This window comes from Phyllobates terribilis, unplaced genomic scaffold (assembly GCF_046119375.1).
Source record: "Phyllobates terribilis strain yellow unplaced genomic scaffold, ASM4611937v1 Scaffold_4__5_contigs__length_816908805, whole genome shotgun sequence".
Taxonomy (NCBI): domain Eukaryota; kingdom Metazoa; phylum Chordata; class Amphibia; order Anura; family Dendrobatidae; genus Phyllobates; species Phyllobates terribilis.
In genome coordinates, this window is record NW_027362764.1 from 215650143 (window position 1) to 215667277 (window position 17135).

The 17135-nt window shown below is 46.9% G+C and overlaps 1 protein-coding gene across 1 annotated transcript in view; it reads left to right on the forward strand.

Moving 5' to 3' along the window:
- Positions 1–17135, forward strand: part of LOC141265246 (collagen alpha-4(VI) chain-like) — a 429350-nt gene that overhangs the window by 171431 nt on the left and 240784 nt on the right. The window contains exons 5-7 of the mRNA XM_073678073.1: positions 745–1332; positions 5391–5987; positions 8248–8868. Of these exons, the coding sequence (XP_073534174.1) occupies positions 745–1332; positions 5391–5987; positions 8248–8868 (1806 nt within the window). The remainder of the gene's footprint in view (positions 1–744; positions 1333–5390; positions 5988–8247; positions 8869–17135) is intronic.

Below are 17135 nucleotides of genomic sequence, written 5' to 3' on the forward strand. Positions count from 1 at the left end.
AACTCTGATCAAAGTCTGATCAAAATAATTGGTCTGTTTTTCTTGTGTATGGAAAAATATTTAGATTTGAGAATCCTCAGTGGTTGATACCTTTTAATGGCTAACTGAAAAGATAGTAACAAACTGCAAGCTTTCGAGACTACTCAGGCCTCTCCATCAGGCATAGTATAACATGAAATCTGAAGAGTCATATTATTATACACAGCAGGGCACAAGAATGACATGAATCCATCCATTCTACATCCATTCTACTAAGGAATGTACTCCTCAGACCTGTGGGGTCATCACAACCATGGACCAGACTTCAATCACAGGACAATAAAACTTTCATGCTCCTGATCTATGAACTTCTCCAATATTTATGGCCACACCTCTTTCTCCCCTCTCCCATACTCATAGTTCTGCTTTACGTCACTTGTCTGACCTATTGTGTTATTATTCTTGTGCCCTCATGAGTATAAACATGTGATTCTTCAGATTTTGTATTATTCTATGCCTGATCAAGAGGCCTGAGTAGTCTCGAAAGCTTGAAATTTGTTACCATCTTTTCAGTTAGCCATTAAAAGATATCAACCACTGAGGGCTCTCAAATCTTGATATTTTTCTATCTACTGGCTAACACGGTACAAAGATATATCTTTTTCCTATTTTACATACTCATTCTGAGCTATTTCCATAATATGTTACGTATACAATGTTTAATTAGTGAATCAATGAATTGCTGACATGTCAATTCCTTTTCAGGTTGCAGAAATGCAAACCAGGCCGACATTGTGTTCCTTGTAGAGAGCTCCAGTCAAATCAGTGAAGGAGGTTTCGAAAATGTAAAAAATTTCATCTATGGCTTGGTTTCAAGTCTTGATGTTGGCATCAACAAAGTCCGCATTGGCCTATCTCAGTACAGTGACGAGACAAACAGAGTTTTCTTGCTGAATGAATTTTCTCTGAAGAGTGAAGTTTTAGAGAAGATCCAAAGCTTGTCCTATAGTGGTGGCAATACTTACACAGGACGGGCCCTACAAGATGTCAACAACACCTACTTTACTGAGTCAGCGGGCAGCAGAGCAGCAGATAATATAGCTCAAATACTTGTTTTGGTCACCTATGGCCAAACTTCTGATGAAATGAAAGAGTCAGCTAGACACTTAAAAACCAGGGGAATTTCAGTGTATGTCACTGGACCTACAATCAAAGACATTGTGGAACTGAAGGATGTGGCGAACAAGCCAAGCAGAAAGTTCTTCCTTTCTTTAGATAACTTTGATTCTACTGAAGACGTGACAAAGAGTCTTCTTAATAATATTTGCTCCAGTATTATCACAAACATAAAAGGTATAAATATATATACAGTCTGATATATGTGTGTTGTTTCAGTATCTATAGTTTAGAAAAAAATAGACATCATCTCTTTTTGCTTTTTCTGTATATTGGGACAAGATGGTTACTATTAAGTATGTATTTGGGTTCCACTAGAAAGCATGATGTTTGGAGTGGTGGCTAGTGAGACTTTTCATCCAAAGATATAAAATTGTATGTAACAATATACAGAAAAACAAAACCCTGTGTCCATTGTGTGGTCTCTATGGGATAATTGGGCCAACTGCAATTCGAGAAACTTCTGTTTATCCCTTTAACTCTTGGAAAGATGACACTCAATATGTCTTCAGAAGATGCAATTTCAGTACATGGTAACGGGTTGTTCTGCTATCGTTCACCTGCTGGGATAATCTTTACATCGATTTCCACAGCTTTTCATTATCTTCTCCTAGATGCCTATAGATAATCACATACACGTGGCTGTCAACACTTATAGATCCTGTTGTGCAACCTCTGCACCAAACAATTTATACTGCTTTTTTGCTGGAACAACAAGGTCCAGAAATTGACTTGCAAGACAGTCCAGCATTCCTGTGAATGGGCAACAAATACAGTTCTACTATGAGGCAGTTTAGGTTGACCGAGGCCCGATAAAGATTATCTTGTACAAACCACACAATGGATACATAAGGCTGTTATTTGTGGCTTGCCTAGTAGAAGTTTGTTTGGGTTTTTTATGGGTCCTGAACCAAAAAACTTTGAAGTTTGAAGATATAAGAAACTGAAAATATTAGATAGTTGTTATATCTGTGGCAAAATCACTGTTGCTATTAATTTTCCTAGCTCTTTTTTTTTACTGCAGTAATTTTATAGTAATGATATCTGCAGTAAAAAAAAAGAAGACTAGCCTGTGCTGCATATGATAATTCTAAAGCACTGCATCTGAGGTTCTTAGGTTACTTACACATGGCCACATAAATAGGTAACCCTAAGAAACACAGTTTCCTTATGACAAGTCTTTGCTCCATTCCATTCTTTTGTGATGATGAATCTACAGGGTGGGCCATATATATGGATACACCTAAATTAAATGGGAATGGTTGGTGATATCAACTTCCTATTTGTGACACATTAGTATATGGGAGGGGGAAAACTTTTCCAGATGGGTGGTGACAATGGCGGCCATTTTGAAGTTGGCCATTTTGGATCCAACTTTATTTTTTTCAATGGGAAGAGGGTCATGTGACACATCAAACTTATTGAGAATTTCATAAGAAAAACAATGGTGTGCTTGGTTTTAACATATCTTTATTCTTTCGTGAGTTATTTACAAGTTTATAACCACTTATAAAATGTGTTCAAAGTGCTGCCCATTGTGTTGGATTGTCAATGCAACCCTCTTCACCCACTCTTGACACACTGATAGCAACACCGCAGAAGAAATTCTAGCACAGGCTTCCAGTATCCATTGTTTCAGATGCTGCACATCTCATATCTTCACAGCATAGACAATTGCCTTCAGATGACCCCAAAGATAAAAGGGGGTCAGATCGGGAGACCTTGGTGGCCATTCAACTGGGGCACTATGACCAATCCACTTTCCAGGAAACTGTTCAGGTAGGAATGCTCGGACCTGACACCCATAATGTGGTGGTGCACCATTTGTTGGAAAAACGTACCATCTTCAGTGCATAAAGATGGCAACACATCATCATGTAACAATTTCAGATATCCAGTGGCATTGAGGTTTCCATTGATGAAGAATGGCCCATTATCTTTGTACCCATATACCACACCATACCATCAAGATACGAGATGTGCAGCATCTGAAACAATGGATACTGGAAGCCTGGGCTAGCATTTCTTCTGCGGTGTTGCTATCAGTGTGTCAAGAGTGGGAGAAGATGGTTGCATTGACAATCCAACACAATGGGCAGCACTTTGAACACATTTATTCATGTGACACAATAAGTTTGTGTCACATGACCCTCTTCCCATTGAAATAAATAAAGTTGGATCCAAAATGTCCGACTTCAAAATGGCCACCATGGTCACCGCCCATCTGGAAAAGTTTTCCCCCTCCCATATACTAATGTGCCACAACAGGAAGTTGATATCACCAACCATTCCCATTTAATTTAGGTGTCTCCATATTGTTACGGATCCAGGTGGTGGAATCTCTGTGCTGTGGTGCAAGGAGGGACCAGAGGGGCATGACTAAGTATCTACTCGGCCCGACCAAGGTTGTACGTCAGCTCAGTCGACTCCGTGAACCAGGGAGGAACCGAGTAGAGGGACCAGGTGCTACTCTGGGACCAACCTTGTATGAGAGCAGGTGACTCTCACGGGTCAGAGGGCAGAAACTGACCGGTACAGCGGATGAGCACGGCATGCAGGCTGACGGGTGGTCCGGGTAGACAAGCAGGCTGATTCGGCTGATAGCCAGACTGGTGCTCCGGGTAGGCAGATTGGCGAGCACAATGGGTAACTGGCAGGTGCTTCCAGGTAAGCAGGCTGGTGGGCACGGCAGGTAACAGGCAGGTGCTTCCAGGTAAGCAGGCTAGCGGGCACGGCAGGTAACAGGCAGGTGCTCCCAGGTAAGCAGGCGGGCAGACTCGGCAGGTAGCAGGCAGGTGCTTCCTGGTAAGCGGGCTGGCGGGCACGCAGGTAACAGGCAGGTGCTTCCAGGTAAGCGGGCTGGCGGGCACGGCAGGTAACAGGCAGGAGCTTCCAGGTAAGCAGGCGGGCAGAGCCCATAGACAGACTGGCGGACTGGACTGTAGACAGACTGTCGGGCTGGAAAGTAGTCAGACTGGCGAACTGGAATGAAGATCAGACTGGCGGATAGGACTGACTTACAGAGGACCTGAGGGCTGAAGCAAAGTAAGAATCACAGAGCAACAACCTTGCACGGGCACCTCCATATTGGAGAAGGTGCCTTTTATAGGGAAAGTCCTCCGGTCATTGGCCGGGGACTTTTTAGGATGGCGCGTGCGGCCCCTTTAAGAGGGAGGGAGCGTGCATTCGCACGTGTCCTAAGCACAGAGCCAGGGAAGCTGCGTGCACCATTAGCAGCTGCAGGGAGGCCGGAAGACGCCGGAGCAGGACCGCGGTGGTAAGGGGGACGGCGTCTCTGCCTGGCAGGGGGCAGAGACGCCGATGCTACACATATAAATGGCCCACCCTGTATAATATGTATGTAGACTTACTTGTATAGTGTAAGATAATAAATGTTGCAAGTTTTATTGCATGTCATACTGTGGAGATATACTGTGCACATTATATTGTCAACTGGTTCTGCACATATTGCAGATTTGGCTGACTTACAGAGGTTGTCCACTACTTTAGCATTGATGACCTGTCCTTAGGATAGGTTAACATAGGTCATCAATGTCTGATCAGTCGAGAGCCGACTCCCAGCACCCCCCACCGATCCGCTGCGGCCACCGGCCTGTAATACTCACTTACGCAGCTTGCCGTCTTCTGATAGTGGCCACGGCAGGATTCTGCACCTCCACCTCCTATTGATTTGAATAGGAGGCGGATGTGCAGTACCCTGCAGCGGCTTCTGTCAGAAGATGGCCAGCTCTGCAAGTATTTCTGGTTGGCGGCCACCGTCACCAACTCCGGTAACAGACAAATTGTAGGGGGTGCCGGTTCGGACCCCAACTGATCAGACATTGATGACCCACCCTAAGAATAGGCCATCAATGCTAAAGTAGTGGACAACTTCTTTAAGGGCGCCTTTAGGCAATGTTCCCTCAAAATACAGCATTTTTTCTACTGCTTTTTTTTGTGCAGAAAATCTGCTACATTTAACTGTCCAAGCAAAGGGTAAATAATTTAATTAAATCTCATGTCCACTGTGTTTTAGTGCATTTTTTGACATGGGATCCTGCAGAAAACATGCAAACAAAAAAAGAAACAGCAGAAAAAATGCAGCATTTATGCTACATGTGAACACAAAATAAGACTTTTAGGCTGACAGTGCCGCCTCATACAATTGCACATAATTGTGAAAAGTATTTAAGTTTACCATTATAACATAGTCTTGTTTCTTATACTTTCTTTAGCTTTTTCAAAGCGCTTTGCAGATGTTGTGTTCCTTGTGGATTCTTCTTCCAGCATTGGAAGTGGTGTATTCCAGCAAATTAAGCTCTTTATTTCAAGGATAATTGGACAACTTGATATTGGCATTAATAAATACCATGTTGGCCTTGCCCAGTTTAGTGGGGCAGCACAGACTGAGTTCCTGTTGAACACTTATGACATGAAACAACAAGCATTAGATCATGTAAAAAGCATTGCTTTTAGAGGTGGTCCACTGAACACTGGAAAAGCCTTGGATTACTTGCACACTACTTTTTTTGTGGAAGAAGCCGGGAGCCGAATTAATCAAGGCACTCCTCAATTTGCAGTGATCATTACGTCAGCAAAATCTGAAGATATTGTGAACACATACGCTGAGGAACTGAAGAGAAGTGGTGTCACCACTATCTCAATTGGCATTTCCAGTTCAGACATGGAAGAATTAGTGCAGATTGCAACTGATCCATTTGTTTTTAAATTAAAAAATTTGCAGGGGTTAAGGAACGTCCAACAAGATGTAGTCAATATTATTTTAAAACAAGAAATGCTGCAGTTTGCTGAGAAGACAGTGGTGCCAGCAGGTAAGTTTTAATAATTTTTCTTTAAAGAATAATGACACCTTTGACACTTTTTTTATTTTTTCGTAGGATTGCTGCTTCCAATAGGTGTTGCTATAGAGTACAAGTCCTCTTTTTCTCTGAAGAGGCAATTTGCATATTATTTTTTCGTGTCCTTTTAATTGCAAGCAGATCAATGGGGGTCTGAGTCCTGAGACCTTCACTAATTGCTCAAAAACTTCCCAGTCACAATTCCGTCTATCGGTGTGTCTGGACGTCATGAGTGACAGTTCAGCCATCCAATCTAGAGCTGAAGCGTGCTGAGCTGTCAGTATGGTGATCGACAGCTCAGCCATCTAATCGGAGGCTGGGACATGCTAATCTGTTAGTGATGTTAAATTTCAGTCCAGCTGTCCAATCATTGACAGGATGTGCAGGGTTTCCTCCTTTTATCTCCTGTTTGGAGTAATTACCTGGCTATTTAGCTGGCTTTCTGCCTCCAATTAGTGTCAGTTGTCGCTTAGCTCAAGTGGTGTGCGATTTCTTTGTGCTCTGAGTTCCTGTATTCTGATCTTTGTTGTCCAACCTTGGATTTGCCCTTGACTACTCTTTTGCCTAGCCCCTTTTGTCTTGATCGGCTACCTTCTTGGAATTCTGAACCCAGACTGTGACCTGACTACGCCTTTGTCTCACCTCTCTGTTTATGATAAGCCCTCTTGGTATCAGACCTCTTGACTACTCTTCCCCATGGCTTGTTTGTTTATCGTGACTCAGCATCACATTCCCAAGAGGTATACAGCTCAGGTGGCAGGAGTGCACAGCTTCTGTCTGAGTAAGCACACTGAGTATGCATAGTATGAATACAGTAAAAAGCCAATGCTTAATTGTAAGCAGATCAGTGGAATTCCAATTCCTTAGATCCCATCGACCACTTAAACCCCTCCACCCAAGAGATGTGCAACTCAGGTAGTAGGAGCACAATAAAATGGCTAGCTCCAAGAACAGGTATTTCTTCTACGTAAGAATATACAACATGGACCCATCAGGACACTCTTTTCTTTCTAATCGGCCCCAGAAAGGGGACCATATTTAGGCTATTGAAAATGCTTGTTATTGAAAACACAAAGATGTCATTTGACAATTGGAGAGCTTATAACATTAATTAGTAGACTATACCCCCCTAGGAAAATGGAAACTTTATGATGTCTTATCAAAACTGACCTATGGGTCAAAATGAAAGAAGATGTGAGCCCATCATCCTACACCTTACATACTCCTTACAGAATCCATCATGCAACCCTCTTTGCTTTTGCCCTAAAAATTAAGAGGGCTGACATAGCAGTAGAGAGATCCAATATGGGACTATGAAAGTCAGTGGGCCAAGCTCTTTTACAGCATTATTTAATGGGAACACTTGAATTCTGGATCATTTATACAAATTCTCTAAAAGTAAATTGTGTTTGATGCCCACAGGAACCAATCTCAGCACAGCTTTAATTTCTTAAACTGCTCGGGAAAAAATAAAGCTGTTCTGTAATTGATTGCTATGGGCAATAAAGCTAATTTTTCTTTTAGACATTTTTTGACAAATCTTCCACTAATTTAGTGTTTTATTCCAAGCAGAACTAGTAAGTAGAGGTGATTCCCAGTCAGTAGAGTGGATTCTCCTGCTATTGATACATTTAAGCAAATTAAAGGGGTTGTCCTGTGGAAAAATATGTTCTGTTGCACTCTCCAATATACTATTCAGGTGTGAACCCATGCCCTGATCTTAGTGCCAGTTGGGTGGCATAAGAATTTACATTTCCAGGCAGTGAGCATTCTCCCCTTCCATGCATCAGCATCATGCTTGAAGGCGAGTAGATCCTTGGTTCAGTTCATGACCTAAACTCCCTTTTTTGTTGTGCCTGATGCAGATACAAAAAGGGGCTGGTTTAGCTATTGAACTGAGCCAGACAGCCAGACCCAATCAAGCATGTCATTGGACATGCGCCAACACAGAAATGGAGCGCTCCACTCCTCTGTCAGGACCATTGCAGAAGTAGAGCAGCTGTGACCAGGAGAGGGATGTGGAAATTTGAACACTTGGGCACATTGGACCAATAAAGTATATTAGTAAGTGCAATCTTATAATAATTCATACGAAATAGAACATATATTTGTGCTACTGGACAACCCCATTTAATAATAAGACATCTAATTTCTATTATTCGCTAAATATTCATCTCTAGTAAATGTTTGGATCTGTTTCCTTTCTTTTAATAATCTTCCTTTTCCTTACTAGTTTGTTCGAGTGCAGTCGTTGCTGATATCGTTTTCCTGATTGATGAATCCAGCAGCATTGGTGATGTAAACTTTCAGCTGACACGGGTGTTTCTACATAAAGTCATCAATGCATTGGAAATTGGCACAAATAATGTACGCGTTGGTCTGGTTCTGTACAGTGACAAACCTAGTTTGGAGTTCAAATTAAACACTTTTAATGAGAAGTATGAAATTTTGGATTATATAACAAAGTTGCCATATAGAGGAGGAACAGCACACACTGGAGAAGCCCTGAACTTTCTTCGGAAAGAACTATTCTTACAGGAAAATGGTGGCAGGACACACCTTGGTGTACAGAAAATTGTGGTGGTTATGACTAATGGCCGATCAGCTGATGAAATCAGAAAACCAGCATCAAAGCTCAGACGATCAGGAGTTGAAATCTTTGCTGTTGGCTTTCAGAATGCTGACAAGAAGGATCTGAGAGTCATAGCTTCACATCCACCACGAAAGCACATCACCAATGTGGAATCTTTTCTACAACTCCCTAACATTGAACTTAAGTTGAAGAAGCGTCTGTGCAGTGAAATCATTAGTTACTCATTTGCGGCTCCAGCACTTGCAAGAACTGTGAAAGATGGTAAGAACTGATTTCTTAAAAAATGTGAAACATGGATGTAACGATACAATGGGGCAGATTTATTACAGCCCATAATTAGACTTGATCTTCCAAATTTATCATGGTGGCTCATGGTGGGTGATGTGTCTGGCCCATCATCAGACATTTTTGTCTGCCTATATACTGCCTATTTATTAGTTTACTTTGGACCATGTTTTTTTCACATATTTGGCACAATGTGGTGCATCTTAAACCGCTCCTCTTTCCAACCTAGCCGTGCCCCCTACACAAAATTCTTGTGCATTGTGAATAGTAAATCTGCCTCATTATGCAGCGCATTTAGAAAACACTGCAACTCATACACTGCATAATAAATGTGTACAGAGTAATCAGCTGTAACAAGCACAGAACAAATATTTGTCACACTACATCCATTGACTTAATGCGCTCAATGTTGGTTTGGCACACTACACTACTAGCGTAGCGCATATTAAGCTTACAAAGCAAATAGCGTAAGCTTCCTGAGCTATTCCCATATCACACCACTAAGTTAATGGTGGTGCATGCTACATTTATAATTATTATCTATTATGATTCTCACGCAATAGAGGTGGACAAAGCCAAAACAGGGGCCATGGGCATAAATAGTGTATGGTTTTCCAACTGCTAAACTGTTGTCAAAAAGTTGCTAATTATGAGTTTCCAGAGAGTGGAAAACAACTAAAAATAGGCTTGGAGAAGATAAGTGTACTCCCATACATGTAGTCTTACAGACTGTAATGAGTACTATTATTTTTTTTTAAGGTCTGTGTCTTATTTTAACCCCTTTACGACATAGGGCGTATTAATACGTATCTGTGTCCTGGGCTTTATGGACCAGATACGTATTTATACGCCCTATCTTTAATGCGGCACCCCGACCGAAGTCGCGGTGATAGCATTAAAATTCCGGTGCCATCTTACCTTAGGGTAGATGGCGCCGGCATCTCAGGGGGTGTTGCCGCCCCTTCACACCCACGATCGCTGTGATTGGCTGTTCAATTCTGAACAGCCAATCACAGCATTTCTCACTGTTTCCAGCAATCAGATTGCCGGAAACAGTGATGTGCAGCCTAGGATCGGTGCTCCTAAGAGCACCTATCCTAGGCTGTTGCCGAGTTATCTCAGCCCTCTCCCCAAACTGCTAGGATTGGTGTGATCGCCGATCAAATCGATCGCACCAATCACAGCGGGACCGCGCAGAAACTGGGCGGTCACGGGGCGGTGACCGGCTTGTGACCTGCCTGTCACCTCCCCATGACCCCCTGTGATGTCATATATCCCCCAGCCGGCCCCCAGCCAGCTCTGATTGGAGCGATCGATGATGACATTGATCGCTTCAATCAGAGTACCTGAACACAGGTGACAGGGCAGTCACAGGGCGGTGACCGGCTTGTGACCTTCCTGTCACCTCCCTGTGACCACCTGTGGTGCATGCCCAGGCCACAGCCATCTCTGATTGGTGCGATCGATGTCATCATCGATCGCACCAATCAGAGTACCTGACCGGGAGGTGACCGGGTGGTGACCGGCCTGTGACCTGCCTGTCACCACCCTGTCACCCCCCTGTGACCGCCCTGCAGATCCTCACACTTGGTGAGGATTTCTACAGAGCGGTCACGTCTGATCTGCGCTGTGCTGGGCCTTGTAGTGCCACAGAATCTTCTGTTACACTACAAGACCTTTCTCCTACCTGCTCCAGTTGCTGCTGCTGCTCCGGCATCCTGCTGCGGTCTCCAGGGTCCTGGATCTCCTGCTCCGGCGTCCTGCTGCGGTCTCCAGGGTCCTGGATCTCCTGCTCCAGCGTCCTGCTGCTGTCTCCAGGGTCCTGGGTCTCCTGCTCCTTATCCTGCTGCTGCTTATCCTGCTCCAGAGCCTCTTCCAGAACCTGCTGCTGATCCTGCTGAAAGAAGAACAGAGAAGACTTTGGAAAGTCCATCTCTGTTCTCCCCTCAACCACCCCTCCCCCCTCCTCCTCTCCCCCCTCCTCTTACCCCCAATCCTCCTCCCCCCCAGTTTTTTTTCTTTTTTTTCGTGCGTCCTGCAGCGGCCGAGCGCTGAGCAGTGTCTACGTCACTGATCAACGTCCCTGCTCGCTGTTTTTCAGGACTTTTTCTTGTCCCTGTCAATTCTCCCCACCACATCCGCGCACACACCCAGCAGCTGCCGAGAGTTGATTGGTGACATAGTTCACTGATACGCACTCGTGCTCGCTGTTTGCACCACCTATGGTAGTTCCTTTTTTTCTCTTTTTTTTTCAGAAAAAAAAGTTGACACCAAGCACACTGACACACACACACTCTAAATAAAGTACTGACACACATGCACCACATACACGAGAAAAAAAAATGTCCAGCTCATCCCAAACTCGCTATTCAGAGGAGGAGGCATACGATATTGTTGCCTCCGGCACTGAGACTGACAGCGAGGGCGAGGATCCCACATTTCTTTACTTTTCCGATGCCTCATCGTCCTCCTCTTCCTCCTCTTCTTCCTCTTCTTCCTCCTCAGGTGCTGCTGGATTGCCCCGCAGTCGTCGCAGGAGAGAAGATGTTCTGGCGCCCCCCACTACTGATCCCGTATGGACCTTGCCCCCCGAAAATTTTGAGCCACTGATTCCTGATTTCGTGGCGGAATCAGGAATCAAGTTTGACACCACCGGCCTCACAGAAATAGACTATTTCAAAGTCTTTTTCTCTGAGGATTTTATAAACCTCATGGTGGGCCAAACTAATTTGTATGCTCATCAATTTTTGGAACAAAACCCCTCTTCATCATTTTCTAACTGGTCTCCTGTAGACGCAGAAGAAATGATGAAGTTTTGGGGCCTGGTCCTTCATATGGGGATCCTGAAAAAAACAGAGGTTCGGCAATACTGGAGTGTTGACGTTTTGTATAACACTCCAGTGTTCCGAATGGTCATGACCCGGACACGTTTTGAGGCCATCCACAAGTTCTTGCATTACCAAGATAATGCAAGGTGTCCTGCACGCGATGACCCGAACTTTGATCATCTTTTCAAAGTTCAGCCGGTCATCGAGCACTTCAACAACAAGTTTGGTGAAGTGTACGTGCCCCAAAGGGACATCTGCGTGGCAGTACCTGCCCAGTAAAAGGTCCAGGTATGGGATCAAGCTGTATAAACTTTGTGAGAGTACCTCAGGGTACACTCACAAATTTAGAGTTTATGAAGGGAAGGACTCCCGGATTGAACCCCCTGAATGCCCCCCTGTTCTGGGAGTGAGTGGGAAAATTGTGTGGGACTTGGTGCACCCACTGCTGGATAAAGGTTATCACCTGTACGTGGATAACTTTTATACAAGTATCCCGCTCTTCAAGTCCCTCTCTGCGCGACATACTGCAGCTTGCGGTACTGTCCGCAAAAATCATAAAGGCCTCACAAAGACGCTAATTGGGCAGCTGCTCAGAAGGGGTGAGAGCAGAGCCCAATGTAGTGACCACCTGATGGTGGTCAAGTACAAGGACAAGAGGGATGTCCTTCTCTTGACCACCATACATGGTGATGGCAGCACCCTTAGCACTGTAAGAGGTTCCACTACACAGGTCGCCAAACCAGACTGTGTAGTTGGGTACAACAAGTACATGGGGGGAGTTGATCTCTCCGATCAAGTCCTCCAGCCATACAGTGCTTTGAGAAAGGCCAAGGTATGGTATAAGAAGCTGGCCGTGCACATTGTTCAGATGGCAATGCACAACGCTATCCTTCTATCAAAATGTGCAGGCCAGACTGCTGCATTGTATCTTCACTTTCAGGAGACAGTTATCAAGGCCCTGATATTTGGCAGTGGTGGCGGAGCGGGCCCCACTACTTCTGGAACTGAAGGACCTCGAATTGTACCGGGCCAGTATTTCCCGGGGCAGATCCCTCCCAGCGGAAAAAAAGGTAAGTTACAAAAGAAGTGCCGAGTGTGTTACCGAAGGGGAATATGCAAGGACACCATTTACCAATATGACACCTACCCCGACAAACCTGGCCTCTGCATGAAAGACTGCTTCAAAAGGTACCATACTTCTGACGCGCCCCTGGGCCTGTGTCGCGCTGCGTTGCGCACGCGGGAGCTTACCTGGAGCCGGATCTCTTGAGGGTTGTAGTCTCGTGGCGGTGATCCAGTCCGTGCCCAGGGAGTCAGACTAAGTGGCGCTGTATTAGCGGTAGATGTTGGACGACTACGCCACCCGTTGAGTACAGCTAAGGAGCTGCTGCTGCAGGGCAGACCGCTGAGGCCGGTGGTAGGATTGTGCAGCGTGATAGTATAACCCCCAACGGGAGGGGTATGGCCTCAGGGCAGCCGACGTGGATGATGGGGGTAGCAGGAACCACTCGGAGACGGTACGGTGTAGTTCAGGGTCTTTACTGGTGACAAAGATAGACCCTCCCGGAGTACTGGCTAGCGATTAGGGCCTGGTCAGTCCTTGAGCAGATGGGATCTCCCCTGGCCAGGCGGAGTTGTAGGCCTCCCAAACTAACGATACTCTTCCGGCTACCTTGCTAGAGGCGGGTATAAGTAGCCCACATCCCTGAGTGTACCGTGTGGTGCTCACCCGTATGGCCGGTGACTCGGGGCCTTCTAGTAGCTTCCGCTCCACGACGGCGGTGCTGGTCCCACGCGTGTGACCGTGCCTTCGGCTTTCTGGGCCAGAGGACCTGCAATCCCCTGCCGGTCGGTTTCTGCTGCTGGATAGGAGTTAGTCCCCACAGCCTCGGACTCCGGGTCCGGTGATAACTTCTCAGTCAGGGCGAGCTCTGCAGCTGCCAGCCCCTGACTCCTTGTAGCACTGCTCCCACAGAGCTCCTGATGTTCTTTTCCTATATCTGCTTCTCTGTCTCTACTTCTTCTCTACTCTCTAACCCTGCCTCAGCCCTAGGTTTATATAGGGGAAGTTCTTCCCCTCCCAGGACTGGGCAGGAGGTGTGGCATGCATAGGATCCCTGACCAAGAGACCTCCCACCTGCTCTCAGACATAACATTGCTGTTACTGTGGAAACCAGACCCCTGGGGTGCCACATTCCCCCCTAGTGAAATTTAGTACTCTGGGACTAAACATATTTTTAGAAAAACATAACAAGGTATAAACAATAATAATACAATAAGAAAAACACATAAGGATGGTCACGGCGTGTCCGCAACCGGGTGCAGTTTTTGAAGAAAAGCAAGGTGTCCATTTCACCAAAACAGGGAGACGTAACCAGGTAGGGGTCTGTCCTGCCCCGAGTCCTTAACAGTCTTTAGTCCATTCCTAGGTTACGCTCCAACCAATTGTACAAGGATTCCCGGTAAATCCACCAAGGACTCCTAAAAATAACTAGAAACACATAATTATACACAAGCAACAAGAAAAACAGGTAACCATAAATAAAACAACTTATACACTTCAAATCCTCCAACGTGCGGGTAACTGGCCTCTAGTGGCCCTAGTGGACCTACGGAGCTGACTGTCTAGCCCCGAACTACAGGGTGTAGGAACTGTCAAGGGTAAACTGGGCAGCTGTCCACGGGCCCTTTGGCTCACTAGAGGCATGGCAGGTTCACTATAAGCAGAGGGTTGATCCTCCTGGTCTGCTGGTGTGGGGTCTTCTGCCTCCTGGACCGGCTGTTCTTCCAGCTCTACCTGTTGCTCCACAGGTGCTTGGGATGCTGGTTGGAGGAAGGTGAGTACGGGTACCACAACTGCGCCATTGACTTGAGTCCAAGACCGAGGGAAGTCTCCGAGCACAGTACTAACCATATCTTCCCTTTCCTCTACGGGTCGAGGGTCTTCTTGTTCCTCTTCAGGGTTCCGTAGCTGTTCGGGACACTTCTTCAGGTGATCCCGGGATACAATGGTTGTGGTTTCCCCTCCGTCTTTACTGATGGTACAGACCTTTGGGTTGTCGTGGCTTGAGGGCAGTACGATGTACGGGTCCTTCTCCCACTGGTCGTCCAACTTGTGGAGCCGCCTTTTCCTCTTCAAGACCTGCTCTCCGGGTACCAGGGGAACAGCGGGAGCATACTGGTTGTAAGTTTTCTCTTGTCTTTCCCTAGCTTGACAGAGACTTCGCTCCACGCTCTCCTGTACTTTCCGGTACTGCTGCTGCCTCTCTGTGTCCCAGTCTGCTTCTGGTGAAGTGTCCTCGGGTGTCAGGACTCCCATCTCCAGGTCAACAGGTAGCTTACCAGGTCTTGCCCTCATCAGGTAAGCCGGGGTACAGTTGGTGGAACCTACCAGGATGTGGTTGTATAGGTCCACTAGGTCGGGCAGCCTCTCAGGCCACAGACTGCGTTCTTCCAGGGGCAATGTTTTCAGAAGATCTATCACCACCTGGTTCATTTTCTCACAAAGTCCATTAGTTTGCGGATGATAGGGTGTCGTCCTTATCTTCCGGCAGCCATACAGAGTGCAGAATTCTTGGAAGACCTCCGCTTCAAAGGCAGGTCCCTGGTCTGTCAACACTTGGTCCGGGTACCCGTGTGGACGGCAGAAATGCTGCTGGAAGGCTCTAGCTGCTGTTCGAGCGGTTAAGTCCTTGACGGGGACGACAACCAAGAACCGGGAGTAGTGATCCACGATGGTTAGTGCGTAGACGTAGCCACTTCTGCTTGGGGTCAGTTTTACATGATCCAAGGCTACCAGTTCCAACGGCTGCCGGGTGACGATGGACTGCAGGGGAGTCTTCTGGCTGGCACGGTCCTTCCTTCTTAGGTTGCACGGGCCACAGTCTCTGCACCACCTCTCGATGGTTCCCCTCATGCCTACCCAGTGGAACCGCCCGCGCAGCAGGAACTCCAGCTTCTTCCATCCGAAGTGTCCAGCCCCGTCGTGGTATGCCTCCATCACCACGGCTGCGTCTCTTCGTGGCACCACTACTTGCCAGATTAGTTCATGCGTCCGGGAGTTAACCATTCGGCGGCACAACTTCCCCTTATAAAGGAACAGTCGACTCTTCTCAGCCCACAGTTGCTTGGCTTCCTCCGGAGCGTCTGGGTCAAGGCGAGCATCTGGCCGAGTCAGCATCTCCTTCACCAGTCGGACGGCAGGGTCACTGTCTTGCGTTTCCGCCCAGTTGTAGTGAGGCAAGGGATTAAACGTAGCAGCTTGCTTACTCCTTACCCGGTGGGAATACTGGATAGTCCCATGACGGTGGAACGCGGGGAGTTCGACTTCTTCCAGTCCCTCTGGATCTTCTCCTACGTCCGGTAGGTTTGGCATCCTGGACAGGGCGTCCGCGTTGGTATTGGAGCGTCCTGCCCGGTATTTGATTGTGAACTCGTAGTTGGACAGACGGGCCATCCATCTCTGCTCTAGGGCACCGAGTCTTGCTGTGTCCAGGTGTGTCAACGGGTTGTTATCCGTGTACACGGTGAACCGGGAGGAAGCGAGGTAGTGCTTAAAGCGTTCGGTGACTGCCCACACCACTGCCAGGAACTCTAGCTTAAATGAGCTGTAATTCTCAGGGTTTCTCTCGGTGGGTCGCAGTTTTCGGCTGGCGTAAGCGATTACTCGTTCTTTCCCCTGCTGGATCTGGGACAGCACGGCTCCTAGCCCGATGTTACTTGCGTCTGTGTAGAGGATAAAGGGCTGGCTGTAATCAGGGTACGCCAGGATTTCATCCCCCGTGAGGGCCATCTTCAGCTGGCGGAAGGACTCTTCTTCTAACTTCTCCCATCTGAAGGGTGGCTTCTGGTTCTTGGCCTTCCGGGACTGGCCTATCAGGAGGTCCTGCATAGGAGCTGCCTTTTTGGTGAAACCGGGGATGAATCTGCGGTAATAGCCTACCAACCCGAGGAACTGCCGCACTTCCTTTACACTGGAGGGACTTGGCCATTCCTTAATTGCGGTGATCTTATCAGGGTCGGGAGCCACTCCATCAGCGCTCACCACGTGTCCCAGGTACTGCACCTTTGGTTTCAGGAGGTGACACTTGGAGGGTTTCACCTTTAGGCCGTAGCTTGCCAGAGCTTCGAACACTTCCGCCAGGTGTTTCAGGTGGTCCTCATACGTCTTGGAATATACGATGACATCGTCCAGGTACAGCAGGACCGTCTCGAAGTTTCTGTGGCCCAGACAGCACTCCATTAATCGTTGGAAGGTTCCTGGTGCGTTGCAGAGTCCGAACGGCATGCAGGTAAACTCGCTAAGTCCCATCGGGGTGGTGAATGTGGTCTTCTCCCGGTCCGCCTCTGCTACAGGAACCTGCCAGTACCCACTAGTGAGATCCAAGGTAGAGAAGAAGTTAGCAGATCTTAAAG